At 44.3% G+C, this 14,925-nt stretch overlaps 1 protein-coding gene across 8 annotated transcripts in view; it reads left to right on the top strand.

The window, feature by feature from the left end:
* The window catches only part of DOCK8 (dedicator of cytokinesis 8), a 238,624-nt gene that overhangs the window by 163,582 nt on the left and 60,117 nt on the right, over positions 1 to 14,925 (top strand). For all 8 annotated transcript variants that reach the window (XM_077966188.1, XM_077966186.1, XM_015117845.3 and 5 more), the window contains 3 exons: positions 607 to 702; positions 6,975 to 7,124; positions 9,640 to 9,753. In XM_077966188.1, coding sequence (XP_077822314.1) covers positions 607 to 702; positions 6,975 to 7,124; positions 9,640 to 9,753 — 360 coding nt within the window. The remainder of the gene's footprint in view (positions 1 to 606; positions 703 to 6,974; positions 7,125 to 9,639; positions 9,754 to 14,925) is intronic.

The following is a 14,925-nucleotide window of genomic DNA, read 5'->3' as shown; positions in this document are numbered from 1 at the left end:
AGCTGGGCTTGGTGGCGCATGCCTTTAGCCCTAGCTATTTGGGACTAAAGCAGGTGGGAGGATTGCTTGAGCCAGGGAATTTGCAGTGAGTGAGATTACGCCACTGCACTCCAGCCTGGGCGACAGAGTGCAGCCCTATCTCAAAAAAAAAAAACAAAAAAAAAAAAACCAGTTTGAGAACTGCTGCCACCAACCAACTGATTTTATGGATGAGAAAACTGAGGGCAAAGAGAAGAATGGCTTGCACGTGGTCACGCAGAGTTTTCAGCAGGACCTGAGAGGAAAGTAAAACAGTGCCAGTTTTGATGGCTACCCAAAATGTTTCCCCCATAGACTAGAGTTTCACTTCCAGGCTGAGTCCATTCCTTCAAACCTGTCTGTCCTGTGCAGCACTGACCTCAGCCTTCTACCCACCGAAATGTCCTCCAGTCTCAGGTGATCTCAGCACCGACTTTGCCATCCACCACTTACTGCCTAGAACATCTAAGACACATGCTTCAGTAACAAGCTATTAAATTGGCGGAGGGGGGGAAGAAAAGAAAAGAAGTGTTGGTGAATAATAATAGCCTTTGTCATCACAGCCTAATTTTTGTGGTTCTTATTTAGCATTTCCACGAGGAGCTTGCCCTCCAGATGGTGGTCAGCACTGGAATGGTGAGAGAAACAGTCTTCAAGTATGCCTGGTTCTTCTTTGAGCTTCTGGTGAGACTCTTGTACATTTGTGTCTACACTCAATAGGCCAGGAGAAGCACAAGGCAGAAAGGAATTGACATTTTGTTCATTGAGTTGCCCCTGCTGAAAACCTGGGATAGTTTTTTGAAATCTAATAATGTCTTACCCCTCCCCATCCTTCTTCCACTAAATTGTGTTGCTTCTACCATGAAAATCTATCTCTGTCCTGTGAGTTCTCATCACCTTCACCACTCCCCACCTGGCCACACACCATCATCTCTCATGTGCCTCTCACAATGACACCCTCTTTTTCCTGCCTGTATCCATTTTTGCCCTTGGCCCACCCATTCTGCACATGGCAGCCAATACTAAACAGAGAATGTCATGCTCCTTTTAAAAACCCATCGATGGTTTTCACTGCACTGAGAAGAAAGCACAAATTTTTATCATGGCCTATTAGCCCTTGTATGATTTTGTTGTTTACCTCCCTCTCTAACCTCATCTCATGCCACATTCCCCCGTCATTCAGCCACATAGTCCTCTTTTGGTGCTTTGAAGATTCCAAGGCTGTTTTGGCCTCATAGCCTTTTCCAGATTCTCTTCCTGCTTGCTAGCTTTCACCTCCGCACCCCCAACACACACAGTTTCTATTCTTCTCTGTAGATTTCAGCTTCAGTGGAAGCACCTCTAACAGGCCTTTTCTGACCACCTTATACTGCAATATATCTTCCTCTATTATTTTCCTTCTGAGCACCCTATTTATTTCCTTCCTAGCACTTATCACAGTTTCTAATTGTTTTCTCTGTCTCAACTATTAGATTTTTAGGATTTGGGTCTCTCTTGTGTATTATCCCATCTCTAGCCTCAGCACACTGCTTGGTACCGTGCAAGGCCCAACTAATACCTGTTGGAAAACAGAATGAAATTTGTATATCTGTTTATCCTAAGACTTCTGCCATTATTCGAGCAGAAAAGCAAAAGGTATAGCCATAATACCTTAATTTTAAAATTAGGGGAATAATAGTGATAACTATTTTTTTGTTTAATTATTAACGGAATTAAAAGGACTTTACCATAGAGGCACTAAAAATAAACATTTCATCAGTGTTGATAAATGGAGATGCATAGTGAGATGATGTTGAATGAAAAGGTCTAAAGACACAGACACCAACTATATAAAAATATATATGCAAACAATTTGGAGGATTTGGAGTAGGTTGAGATTTAGTGATAGTGTTAGCTTTATATTCATTGGGTTCTTTCCCCTGTCCCATTAAGTGAATCATAGATATATATATATTTTTTAAAGAGAGTCTAGGCTGGGCGTGGTGTCTCACACCTGTAATCCTAGCACTTTGGGAGGCTGAGGCAGGCGGGTCACTTGAGGTCAGGAGTTTGAGACCAACCTGACCAACATGACGAAACCTGTCTCTACTAAAAATACAAAAATTAGCCGGGCATGGTGGCATGTGCCCGTAATCCCATCTACTCAGGAGGCTGAGGCAGGAGAATTGCTTGAACCTAGGAGGCAGAGGTTGCAGTGAACCCAGATGGCACCACTGCACTCCAGCCTAGGCGATAAAATGAGACTTCTCAAAAAAAAGAGAGAGAGTCTAAAGAGATGGGAGGGTTTCCACCTAAGCTCTGGTTTCTATATGTAAGCTGAAACCTAAGAAAAAGGGAGAGATGCTGAACAACAGGACACAGAACAAAGGGCAAAGGAAACAAAAATGAAACATCCACTGGGGAGGAAATAGGAAGCAATGTGGAATAGCGTGCAGAAGAAATCAGGTTCGTGCCACAGAAAAATACCCAGGATTCAAATTCCATGAAGTTTTGCAAAGTCCCAACCTCTAGTTTGAGAAGGGTCCCAAAGCATGGTCCCAAATCCTTGTCACAGAACCACCTGGAGGTGCTTAGTAAAAATAAAGCAGAGATTCTTTCTCAAAGCACTAAAATTAGGAGGCTGGAGGCCAGCATTGTGCATTTACCTGTCTTCTCAGGTGACTTCTAAACCTGTTAATGATCCACTGGTCCACACCACCTCTGTTCTCTGAGTCCTAAATAGAGCTACAGGTCTTTTGGAATTTGTACCCAGACAACACCAGAATTTTTTTCATTCTAAAAGCTAAGCTAATTAAGGTGGTAGCTGCAGCTCACAAGTCTTGGGGCAAGAGCATTAGCAATGAGATATGAACTCCGTGCTCTGTCAGGAAACGGACTGGGCCATAAAACCCATTCTGCTCTTGTTTCTTGAGATTTGAGAAGTATCAGAACCAACACCCCATGCACTTTATATCCTGCTTCTATTTACACATCCCACCCACCATCATGTCTCTCCATAAAGAAGATTCACTCAGCCTGGCTCTGCAAAAATAAACAAGTTAGCAGGATACGGTAGCATATGCTTGTGGTCTCAGTTACTCAGGAGGCTGAGGCAAGAGCATCACTTGAGCCCCAGAGTTCAAGGCTGCAGTGAGCCATGATCATGCCACTGCACTCCAACCCGGGCAGCAGATTGAGACCCTGTCTCTAAAAAAAAAAAGAAAGAAAGAAAAAAAGAGGAGGCAGGGGTGGTGGTGGGTGGGAAAGAAGAAGAAGAAGAAGATTCACTTGGGTCGTAATAATCCAGCTATGGATAATTCATACAAATAATTCATTCCCAGTGTGGCATTCAGCATTACTAATTCTGAGTGGTTCCATGTGGCATCTTAGAGCTCTCTTTCCAAAGGAAGTTTGCATTCTCTGCAGGTGTAATGATGACTCTGTTCTTCATAGAATCCCAGTAATAGTTGGCATACCAATGGGAGAAAGAATAATCACATCAAAAATGTACTGAGCATCTTACTCTATATGTGCCAGGCAGTGTTTTAAGCATTTTAAAGCATTATCTAATGTAATCATTAGGCAATCTTGAGGCAGGAGGAGCTTTTATTATCCCAAATTTACAGTTGGGGTTGGAGGAAGGGTGGTGGCCATAAGGAGAGTCTCCAAGTCAGTCAAAGGCTTCAGCAGTACCACTTCACTGCCCCTAACTGCTTTTGGCCTTGCACATTTATTTGCTAGGGCTTGGGTGGCCCAGGAGAGAAAGCGTAAGCTAAAGCACATGGCCCATCTTACCTCTAGGAAGTCTCTTATGGTAAACAGATGAAGTTTTTTGGGAAGAAAGTCCCTGCTAATCTAAGCATATTGCAGGGGTTTGTCAATATGCAGATCACCCAAGACACCAGTTCTACCAGCAGCCTAAACCCTAAGTCTGTCAGGTCCTGGCAGTACAGAGTTTCCATTGCCCAAAAGGGTTAACTGAAAAGCGTTGATCAAAAGGACTCTGCTCAGCATGTGTGGGAGGTTCGGGGGCCAATGAGGATTGGTGAGAGCCCCCAGGGAGCAGCAGCTGGCAGAAGCCTTTCTCTATGCTAGCTCTAAAATATCAAGAGTACAGCAGAGTAACTGGGGCCTAGAAAAATCTGGAGGCAGATGAGACAGTCTTATAAAAGGAGCCCCAGGCTGGGGCCTTAGAAAAATGTTGCCACTGCCAGGACCCCACTGCAGCAGGGATGAGGGCAGTGGAAGTGAGTAACTACCTGGGCCTCTCTGTTCTCCCACCTACTGATCCCCTTGTTTGTGCTCCTATTGGCCAACTCCAAACAGAAGCCAAAGGTTAAGGGGGCCTGAGTGATGTGATCCCTTCAGACCCCCTTCCCAGCATTCACAGACAGAGAGAGAAGGACAAGAAATCCATCAGGGAGCTGGGGTACAGGCAAATGGAAACTATCATCCCCCAGCCAGAACTTTGCAAGGAAATTGATCTCAGACTCAGACAAGGTGCCCAATTCTTCATGCATTGTTTATGCATTTGCCTGACCAATGCCCAGGAAGTTATTTGAAAACCAAAACAGTTTTTTGTTTTTCTTTTCAAGAAGCTTAAGAAAGACAACGGCTTCCTTGGCCTTAGCCAACAACCTGGGCAATTTAACACCCTCTAGTTGTGTCAATGCCCAAGCGCTAATGAACAACCACTTTGGCATTAGAGCTGTTAAACGCAATCCTTGGGTGAATTTCACACTTGCTAATGAACAAAATCCCTGTGCTTCTAGAAACTGCCGAGCCAGACCTTGGAGAAATAGAGATAAATGGGTGACCTAGTTTACTCACTCAGGACATGAAGTTCCACATTAAGGGGTTCTTTAGAGGTACCCCTACTCTAAATGGGCCACAAAGGACCATATAGGGGAAAATATTTTTGTGCCTCGCCCCACTCTACAAATAATGGGCCAGGCCTCCACCAGCGTTTCTACTGGATGTTCTTCTCTGGAGATCCAGAGGACGCAGTAGCTGGCAAACCGCTGACAGTCTGGAAAGAGGCCATTAGTTGGAAGTGTGGTATTGTGAGAATTATTTATTTGGTTGTAGAATGGCCAAACTCAGCAGACAGGAGCCAAATACAGCAGTGAGTTCTGAAAGTCTTAGTGCTGGGGTGCTTAGCCTGCCCAGAATCAGGATTGGTGTTGCCCAAAACAAAGAGGCCTTGTCTTCTTAAGTCCTTTGTTAGGAACATAGTGAGAGAGAGGCTTTTTTCAGACAAAAATGGGGGTTCAGTTCTCACCCTTCATTCAGGTCTTCTCACCAGGTGCGTGTGGCCCTGCGGGATATGAACCTATCTCCGTGTCCCAAACCAAACAGGATGCCACTGTGAGGAGAAACCATGGTTTCTACACTGAGCTTTAGGATTTGATGTCCTTAAGGTCTTCCCTGAGCTGGCCATGGCATTATCTGAAAACATGAAACACGTAAAGCCTGCGTCTCTGGTTTTTTCTTCTTATTTTACCTTCCCTTTGTTTTTTCTATTTGTTTCCACGCTAACAAAAATTGCCAGTGCTGCATGCATCCTTAGAAACTGAATTCTGCTGTTAGTGCATTAACGTCCTCTCATGTAGCTCCTGGGAACGGAAGTCCCCTCTTCTTCCAGTCCAAACACAGAGGGCAAATGTGGGTGGTTCAACTTCCAGTGCCATTAGTAGTAGTAGTAGTAGTAGTAGTAGTAGTAGTAGTAGTAGTAATAGTAGTAGTAGTAGTAGTATTGCAGTGGCTTTCTGACTAATCTAGACACATTCATGAAAATGACCTCAGAGTGTAGGGATCCAACCACAAGACCTTTTAGTCTTCCCCATGTTCCTAATAGTGTAAGCAACTTCCAACAAGGATAAGACTCAACCTCAGATGGGGTCATGGGGGCCTATATTGACCTGTGAATCTCCTGGCCCCAAGATGTCCAAAAAATAAGCATGATCTTGATTTAAAATTGTGGTAGGCATTGAGACAGTATTATTCTAGTCATAATGCAGACAGTCACCAATTGACACAAGGATATCTATATATAGATACTATATGTATATATCCATATAGATGTATCTGTATATAAATATCTTTGTGTCAGTTGATGAATTGTTTGCATTATATATGTAACTACAATATACACCAATTTGTGTCAATATACCAATTTGTGTCAATTGGTACTTGTATTGACACAAAGATATCTATATAGAGATACTAGATAGATAGATAATCTGTATAGAGATATTTTTGTGTCAATTGGTGACGGTCTGCACTATGTATGTAACTACAAATTAGACTTATAGAACTCAAAATTTCCCCTAAAGGTAATGTTTCCCCTGGAGGCAATGTTGTAAATAGTGGTTCTGTTTCCAGCTGGCCAAGATTTCCTGCTCAGTGTATAATATAGCTAAAATTTACAGGAGCAGAAGATAACTGCTGGAAACTATAGAACTGTTTCTGGAAAAACTGTGCTCCCTCAAGAAACACTGAAACTCAAGATAGAAGGAACATTTCTCCCCTGTTCTCCTTACTGTAGTTTCAGGAACAGAAAAGATTTCAGTTCGCATCAAGGACTTTGTGATAAACAGTTTCTTCCTATGTCATGTGTTCTGTCCTATGATAGAGGACACCTAACTGGTTACAGGAGCCCAGCTCAGGTCTGCCTTCCAGGAAGTAGGCAGTTGAGAACACTGTAGCTAAAGAATTAAGCTCCTGGCTTTGTCAGCAGCAAGAAGGGAGCCTCTGACTTGGGGTCAAAAAGAGGACACCCTTCCCACCTCCCGCCACCATGGTAACCATTGGTGTGTCTGCAGCATTTTAGTCCAGAGCTTGCTCGGGCACCACCAGCAAAGATAAAGTGTCAGAAAATCCATTGTTAGCATTTTTGTGAGTCTTTCCCCCTTTTCCGCATTGTACAAGCAGGTCACCAATCTCCATGTTGACATTTCCCCCATCCCCCTCCGTAGGTGAAAAGCATGGCCCAGCATGTACATAACATGGACAAACGGGACAGTTTTCGGAGGACTCGTTTTTCTGACCGTTTCATGGATGACATAACCACTATTGTTAATGTGGTCACCTCGGAAATTGCAGCCCTTTTAGTAAAACCACAGAAGGTAACTGTATTTTACTCTTTACTTTCTAAATTGTTTACCTGGAACATATATTACTTTTATAATCAGAGAAAAATAAGCATCATTTAAAAACAATAATTAAAATATAACTGTAATGACAGTTAAATGCAGTATGTTATACTGGATTAGACCCTGATATGGGGCTGGAAAATTGTTATAAAGAAATTGCACATATGAGGCCAGGGGTTTAAGACCTGCCTGGCCAACATGATGACATGGTGAGACCCCGTCTCTACTAAAAATGCAAAAATTAGCTGAGCATGGTTGTGCACATCTGTAATCCCAGCAAGTGGGAGGTAGAAGCAAGAGAATTGCTTGAACCCAGGAGACAGAGGTTGCAGTGAGCCAGGATGGTGCCACAGCACTCCAGCCTGGGTGACAGAGTGAGACTCTGTCTCAAACAAAAAAAACAAAAAGAAATTACAATATGGACTATGGTTTAAATTATCATATCAGGCCAGGTGCAGTGACTCACACCTGTAATCCTATCCCTTTGGGAGGCTGAGGTGGTCAGATCACTTGAGGTCAGGCATTCGAGACCAGCCTGGCCAACATGTTGAAACCCCGTCTCTACTAAAAATACAAAAAATTAGCCAGGTGTGGTGGCGCGTGCCTGTAATCCCAGCTACTCGGGAGGCTGAGGCAGGAGAATCGCTTGAGCCCAGGAGGTGGAAGTTGCAGTGAGCCAAGATGGTGCCACAGCACTCCAGCCTGGGTGACAGAGTGAGACTCCGTCTAAAAAAAAGAAAAATGTAAATATGAAAGACATTATTTTTGCTCTTAGGAAATACACCTTGAAGTATTATGGGGTAAATGGGCATGATATTTGCAACCCATTCTCAAATGGTTCAGAAAAACATGTTTTTATATTCATAGAATGATGAAACAAATGTAGCAAAATGTCAAGTACTGATAAGCTTGGTTTAAGGGTATACAATATAGTTCTTTGTACTATTCTTGCACCTTTTCTGTAAGTTTGAAATTGTTTCAAAATAAAAGCTAAAAAATATATAAATGAAATAAATCAAATGTTTAAAAGGTAGCTACAAAAATCTTAGGAAGCAATGTTTATTATTAATAGCTTTGTCATTATTGAGAATTTGCGTAGTATCAAGTGCTCAGGAGATTTTCATTTGTTTATTCCTCATGGCAAACTTTGTTGGAACAGCAATGGTATCTCCATATTGGCAGGTGTCAAAATAAGGCACAGTGAGGTTGATAAAATTTCCAAAAGTAACACACAGCCAGCGGTAAAGCCAAGACTGGAGATTTTAAACCCAGATATTGAGTCATGTAAACCACCCAGGAGGAGTGACCACGTGGAGAATGTGGAGAGAGTTCAAGGACCTCTCAGTGACACTGTGGCAACCCCTTTATCAGGTCTCCATCCATCCCAGTGACTTGATTGGTCAGCATGGCCTGAATTTGAAAATTACGTAATCAAAGAGCAAAATAGTTTCAAACCATATTTTTAATAGTGTCAAAGGAAATTGATGTGTCATTCTGAGAATAAAGGACATAAACATGAAAAACTGAATCCCAGATTGCTCTGAAGCACTGTAAAATCCCTCATAAATATGAGCGCTGAGAAATAATGCAAATTAAATTTTTTTTTTTTTTTTTTTTGAGACGGAGCTTCGCTCTTTTTGCCCAGGCTGGAGTGCAATGGCGCGATCTTGGCTCACCGCAACCTCCACCTCCCGGGTTCAAGTGATTCTCCTGCCTTAGCCTCCCGAGTAGCTAGGATTACAGGCATGCGCCACAATGCCTGGCTAATTTTGTATTTTTAGTAGAGACGGGGTTTCTCCGTGTTGGTCAGGCTGATCTTGAACTCCCGACCTCAGGTGATCCACCTGTCTTGGCCTCCCAAAGTGCTGTGATTACAGGTGTGAGCCACCGCGCCCGGACAAATTAAAAAATTTTTAAATAGGCATAGCTTATTAATTGGGATTCATGGAGGAATTCACCCTGTGGAGTATGACTCTGACCTCTCTTAGGCTGGAAATGCTGCCTAATTGGGGAATACATTTCTTAGGTGAAAACTAATTCTTTTATCCTGATTGAATTTTCTGTAATAATCCTTAAAAATTAAGAAACTATCTCACTGAAGACAGTAAGTACTCTTCAAGTCAGTTTGCAAAAAAAAAAAAAAGAGAATAGTTACAAAAAAAAAATAGTTACCAGGATATTAAAAAAAAATTTGGATCCAACATATTATATAGAGAATGAGCTTAAGTATACACATATAAACATGCATGTAGAAAAAAATGACTGGAAGGAAATGCACCTAAATATTAACAGTACATGAATAATTACTTGATTCAACCTCACAGTCATGGCTTTAGTTAAAGGAGACTTAACTACTTTGCCCAGTGTCACCCAGAGGGACAGTGGCTGAAACAATAGGACCTGTCTCTCCCAACTTTCCCGCCAGTGACCTGGGAGTTCAACTCCAGAGTGTACCACAAAATGATTTGGGTGTTTGTTTGTTTTTAAGGAAAATGAACAGGCGGAAAAGATGAACATCAGCCTGGCTTTCTTCTTGTATGACCTTCTCTCCCTCATGGATCGGGGCTTTGTGTTTAACCTCATCAGACATTATTGCAACCAGGTGAGTGTCCCTCCAAGTGAGCCATTTTGTTCCTTCTCATGTAATGTGATGTTCGTTGCCATGGTATGCTGTCTTATTCATTACCCAGTTAGTGTGAGTCCTGCACATCCTGTGTTTTGCAGCACATCCCTCATGTCTGTGCCATGGACATTCCTTGGGTACTCTGGTTTACCTTGATTCCTGGAGCATTTACCAACCCAGTGTAGAAGGGTCAACAAATTCATCTCTGGGAATTAAAATTTGTGATATGACCTGAATCTTCAAGTTAACATTTAACAGAAAATTAACATGACTATACAGTACTTTAAATCTTTGAGGAGTCCTCAAGCTCCCAGTCTGAGGTCTCTTTTCACATATTAGGGTAATTAATTAATTTGCTGTTGTGATGTTCTGACTTGAAAGAACCCTTTAAAGTGTTCTTAAATAAAATCATTCAGAGATATTTAATTTCACTGAGCACATAGCAAATATTTCATAAACAAAGTGCATTTATCAGTACCATCCCCCCAATTTTTTAAATGGAATTATTCATATACTGCCTCCCACAAACTACCCTAACAATAGTAACATAAATAGCAGTTATTGTTGCTACTCCTCTCCTTCCATATCCTTACTCTAGCCACTAGTATACCATCATTACTGCTACCACCACCACCAGCCACCACCATTGTCATTACCTCCCATGCCCACTATCACCACCTCGTCCACCATCACCACCTCCTCCACCATTACCACCTCCTCCCCCACCACCAACACCTCCTTCACCATCACCACAACCTCTGCCACCACCATCACCACCACCTCCACCATCAAACCTCCTCCACCATCACCACAACCTCCACCACCAACATCACCACCACCTCCACCATCACCACCTCCTCCACCATCACCAACACCTCCTTCAGCATCACCGCAACCTCCGCCACCACCATCACCACCACCTCCACCGTCACTACCTCCTCCACCATCACTGCAACCTCCACCACCAACATCACCACCACCTCCACCATCACCACCTCCTCCACCATCACCACCACCATCTTCACCATCACCACCACCTCCACCATCACCAACACTACCTCCACCATCACCACCACCACCACCACCACCATCACCATCACCATCATCACAACCTCCACCATCACCACCACCTCCACCATCACCACCTCCTCCCCCACCACCAACACCTCCTTCATCATCACCACAACCTCCACCACCACCATCACCACCACCTCCACCATCACCACCTCCTCCACCATCACCACTGCCTCCACCATCACCACCACCACCTCCACCACCACCTCCACCATCACCACCTCCTCCACTACCACCAACACTCCTTCACCATCACCACCACCACCTCCACCACCACCATCACCACCACCTCCACCATCACCACCTCCTCCACCATCACCACCACCTCCACCATCACCACCACCTCCACCATCACCACCTCCTCTACCATCACCACCATCTTCACTGTCACCACCTCCTCCACCATCACCACCTCCTCCACCACCTCCTTCACCATCACCACTACCTCCACCATCAGCATCGCCTCAAACACCACCATCACCACCTCCTCCACCATCTCCTCCACCATCACCACTACCTCCACCATCACCATAACCTTGAACACCACCATCACCACCTCCTCCACCACCTCCTTCACCATCACCACCTCCACCATAACCACCACCTCCACTATCACCACCTCATCCACCATCACCACCACCACCACCACCTCCTCCACCATCACCACCTCCTCCACCACCACCACCATTTCACCATCACCACCTCCTCTACCATCACCACCACCTTCACCATCACCACCACCTCCACCTTTACCACCTCCTCCACCATCACCACCATCTTCACCGTCACCACCCCCTCCACCGTCACCACTACCTCCACCATCACCACCTCCTCCACCATCACCACCATCTTCACCATTACCACCCCCTCCACCATCACCACTACCTCCACCATCACCATCACCTCAACCACCACCATCAGCATCTCCACTATCACCACCTCCTTCACCATCACCATCACCAGCTCCTCCACCATCACCACCACCTCCACCATCACCACCTCCTCCATCATCACCATCACCACCATCTCCACCATCACCACCACCTCCACCACCACCATCACCACTTTCTCCACCACCAACATCTTCTCCACTATCACCACCATCGCCACTGCCCACCTCTGGCAATATTATCACCTTTCCTATCACCTCCTCCACCATCACCACCATTAGTTCCACCATGACCACCTCCTTCACCTCCACCATCACTTCTTCCACCATCACCATTGTCACCATCATCACCACTACCTACCTCCACCACCATCACCACCTCTCCCATCACCACCAAGTTCTCTGTGCTTAGTCACTTAGTGAATTTAGGTAAGTTTTTCCAATTTTATGGGTCCTAATTTCATCAGTTTTATTTTATTATTTTATTTTATTTTATTTTTTCTCAGTTTTAAAATAAGAAGCTTCCTCCTTAGGGGGTTTGAGGGATTTGAGGGCTGATCAAGGAAAAGGATAGGACCATAAAAAACAGTGACATACAGGCTTCATTGAGCAGCACTTGGACAGGGTTGCATAAGAGCAGAAGCTCCTCCCAGCATGAGAACAGCCATAGGCTTGCAGTGAGGAGGGCGCCATCCAGAGGAGCAGGAGAACTCCCAGGGGAGAGGAGGATTAGGGCAGAAGCTTATAGGTCTGGGTGAGGCTGCTCCACAGCACAGTGGGGAGTCTCTGGGTCAGAGAGCTCCAAGAGCTGTAGCAGCTTAGGGCCCTGTATCTGCAAGGCTCTATCTTATCATTAGGAAACAGCTGTCCATTGACGTTTTATGGGATCTGCAAAGAAGGCAGGCACTAAATGGATGAAAATCTGCTTATTTGGGCTATTTTTTAAATGACTCGTCATGGTAAAATTTGAGTTTGGCATGAGCTAAGGGATCAGCACCAGTCTACAGTGAATAAATAAACAACCCAAGGGCCAATACAAAGAGACAATCTTTGACTTGTTTACATAACACCTTCCCTCCAAAAAAAGAAAAAAGACATGACTTTTCTAAAGGAAGTCCTGTCTACGGCCATACCACCCTGAACACACCCAATCTCATCTCAGGGAAGTCCTGAGAAGGAAGCAGAATAATAAAGAATCCTAAGGAAGCATCAGAAGTCCCCAAGCATCCCCATCCCATGCGCCCTGACCCCGGCCCTGCAGCAGATCTTCTGTCCCAGGATCTACCAGAATAGAAAGGCAGAGGGACGCTTCACTCCTCCTTGCCCTCCCTCTTCGGTATTTAGGATTCCAGGTTAGTCTGTTTTCAAAACTTTAAGCTGAATATATGAAAGATACCCTAGATCACCACTGCAGACCCAGGCTCAGCTACTCACATGCAGGCAACCTTCATTCCCAACAGGGAAATAAGGCAACCCAAGGTAGATGTCTGCCTGCCATGCAAAACCCATGTTTTTATTTTCTCTTTCTCTTTCCTTTCTTTTCTCTTGCTCACTATCTTTCTTCTTAAATTCTTTCCTTTTCTTTTAGTTACCTGTTCTTTTTTTCTTTCTCTCCTTGACTCAAATGACAAAGATCCCTAGACCGGCAGTCAAGAAGCCTGCATGCTGATTCCTGGGACACCATTGATTACTTCTGTGATTGGGAGCATCAGCCTTTGAGGCATTCATTTCCTCATCTGCAACAAAACTAGGCTGGATTAGATTTATCCACTGATTCTGTGGTCTGTGTCTGCTGATAACATCCACAGATGTTACTTAGCACCATTAGTGGCACTCAGGCCTCAAAAGGTCACTGACCCCCATTCATGGTGATTTAATTCATTGATCCCAGCTCTCTAGATACAGGGTGAACTTCATACATGAAGCAAGTTGTATTCTTCCAAAGTCGCCTGACTTTATCATCTTGCGTAACCTATTATGTTTTCTGCCATCTTTGTGGCAATGGATATAACCTTAGTCTTTTTTAATAGTCACTAACAATAGACAAATCCATTTCCTCAATTACTCTCTGTCACTTACAATGTGCCACTAAGTAAACACCCATCCCTTGGGTAGGGGCACTGTGGGTCTTGACCTTTGTGGAGGATGTTTTTGGAATGTACCTTACTCCTCCTTTTGAAACCTCACTCAAATTATTTTTGAAATGTCTATTTTTTTTTCTTTTGAGATGGAGTCTTACTCTGTTGTCCAGGCCAGAATGCAGTGGCATGATTTTGGCTCACTGCAAACTCCGCCTCCCGGGTTCAAGTGATTCTCCTGCCTCAGCCTCCCGAGTAGCTGGGATTACAGGTGTGCGCCCCCACGGCCGGCTAATTTTTGTATTTTTGGTAGAGACAGGGTTTCACCATGTTGGCCAGGCTGGTCTTGAACTCCTGGCCTCAAGTGGTCTGCCCTCCTCTGCCTCTCGAAATGCTGGGATTACAGGTGTGAGCTACCGCACCCAGCCTGAAATGTCTGTCTTTAATGATGTCTCAAGGGACCTGTGAAAGATACCCATAGTGGGGCCTTCTTTTAAGTGCCAATGTCTTGTGAGTTCAAGTTCTGATAGCCGGCTTAACCCAACAACTGTTAATGAGTGACCTGAGTGACAGGCACATGACCAAGTTCGAATCCCTTCAGTGTGCTGGTGGCTCCACTGGTCCAAAGTCAGCCAGGAGTGCACATTGAACGGTTATGGGATCTGGTAACTGTGCTTACATAGAAGTTGTATGTTTGGGTTTTAAAATAATATATAATGACTTTTACTTGTTTTAAGTGGATGTCTAACTATGAATTAATTCTATAGGCAATATGTCCCACAACACAATGGCTTCTTGTAAAATGGCTGAAAATATGTGTTCATTTAAATTATATTGTTTAGTCTGTAATCCCAGCACTTTGGGAGGCCGAGGCGGGAGGATCACCCAAGGCCAGGAGTTCAAGACCGGCCTGGTCAATATGGTTAGAACCCCGTATCTACTAAAAATACAAAAAATGAGCTGGGCATGTTGATGCGCACCTGTAATCCCAGCTACTCGGGAGGCTGAGGCAGGAGAATTGCTTGAACCCAGGAGGTGGAGGTTGCAGTGAGCCAAGATCATGCCACTGCACTCCAGTCCAACAGAGCAAGACTCTGTCTAAAAAAAAAA

Source organism: Macaca mulatta, chromosome 15 (genome assembly GCF_049350105.2).
Source record: "Macaca mulatta isolate MMU2019108-1 chromosome 15, T2T-MMU8v2.0, whole genome shotgun sequence".
Lineage (NCBI taxonomy): Eukaryota > Metazoa > Chordata > Mammalia > Primates > Cercopithecidae > Macaca > Macaca mulatta.
Note: the sequence above shows the minus strand (reverse complement) of the source record. Positions and strands in the feature narration are given on the sequence as shown.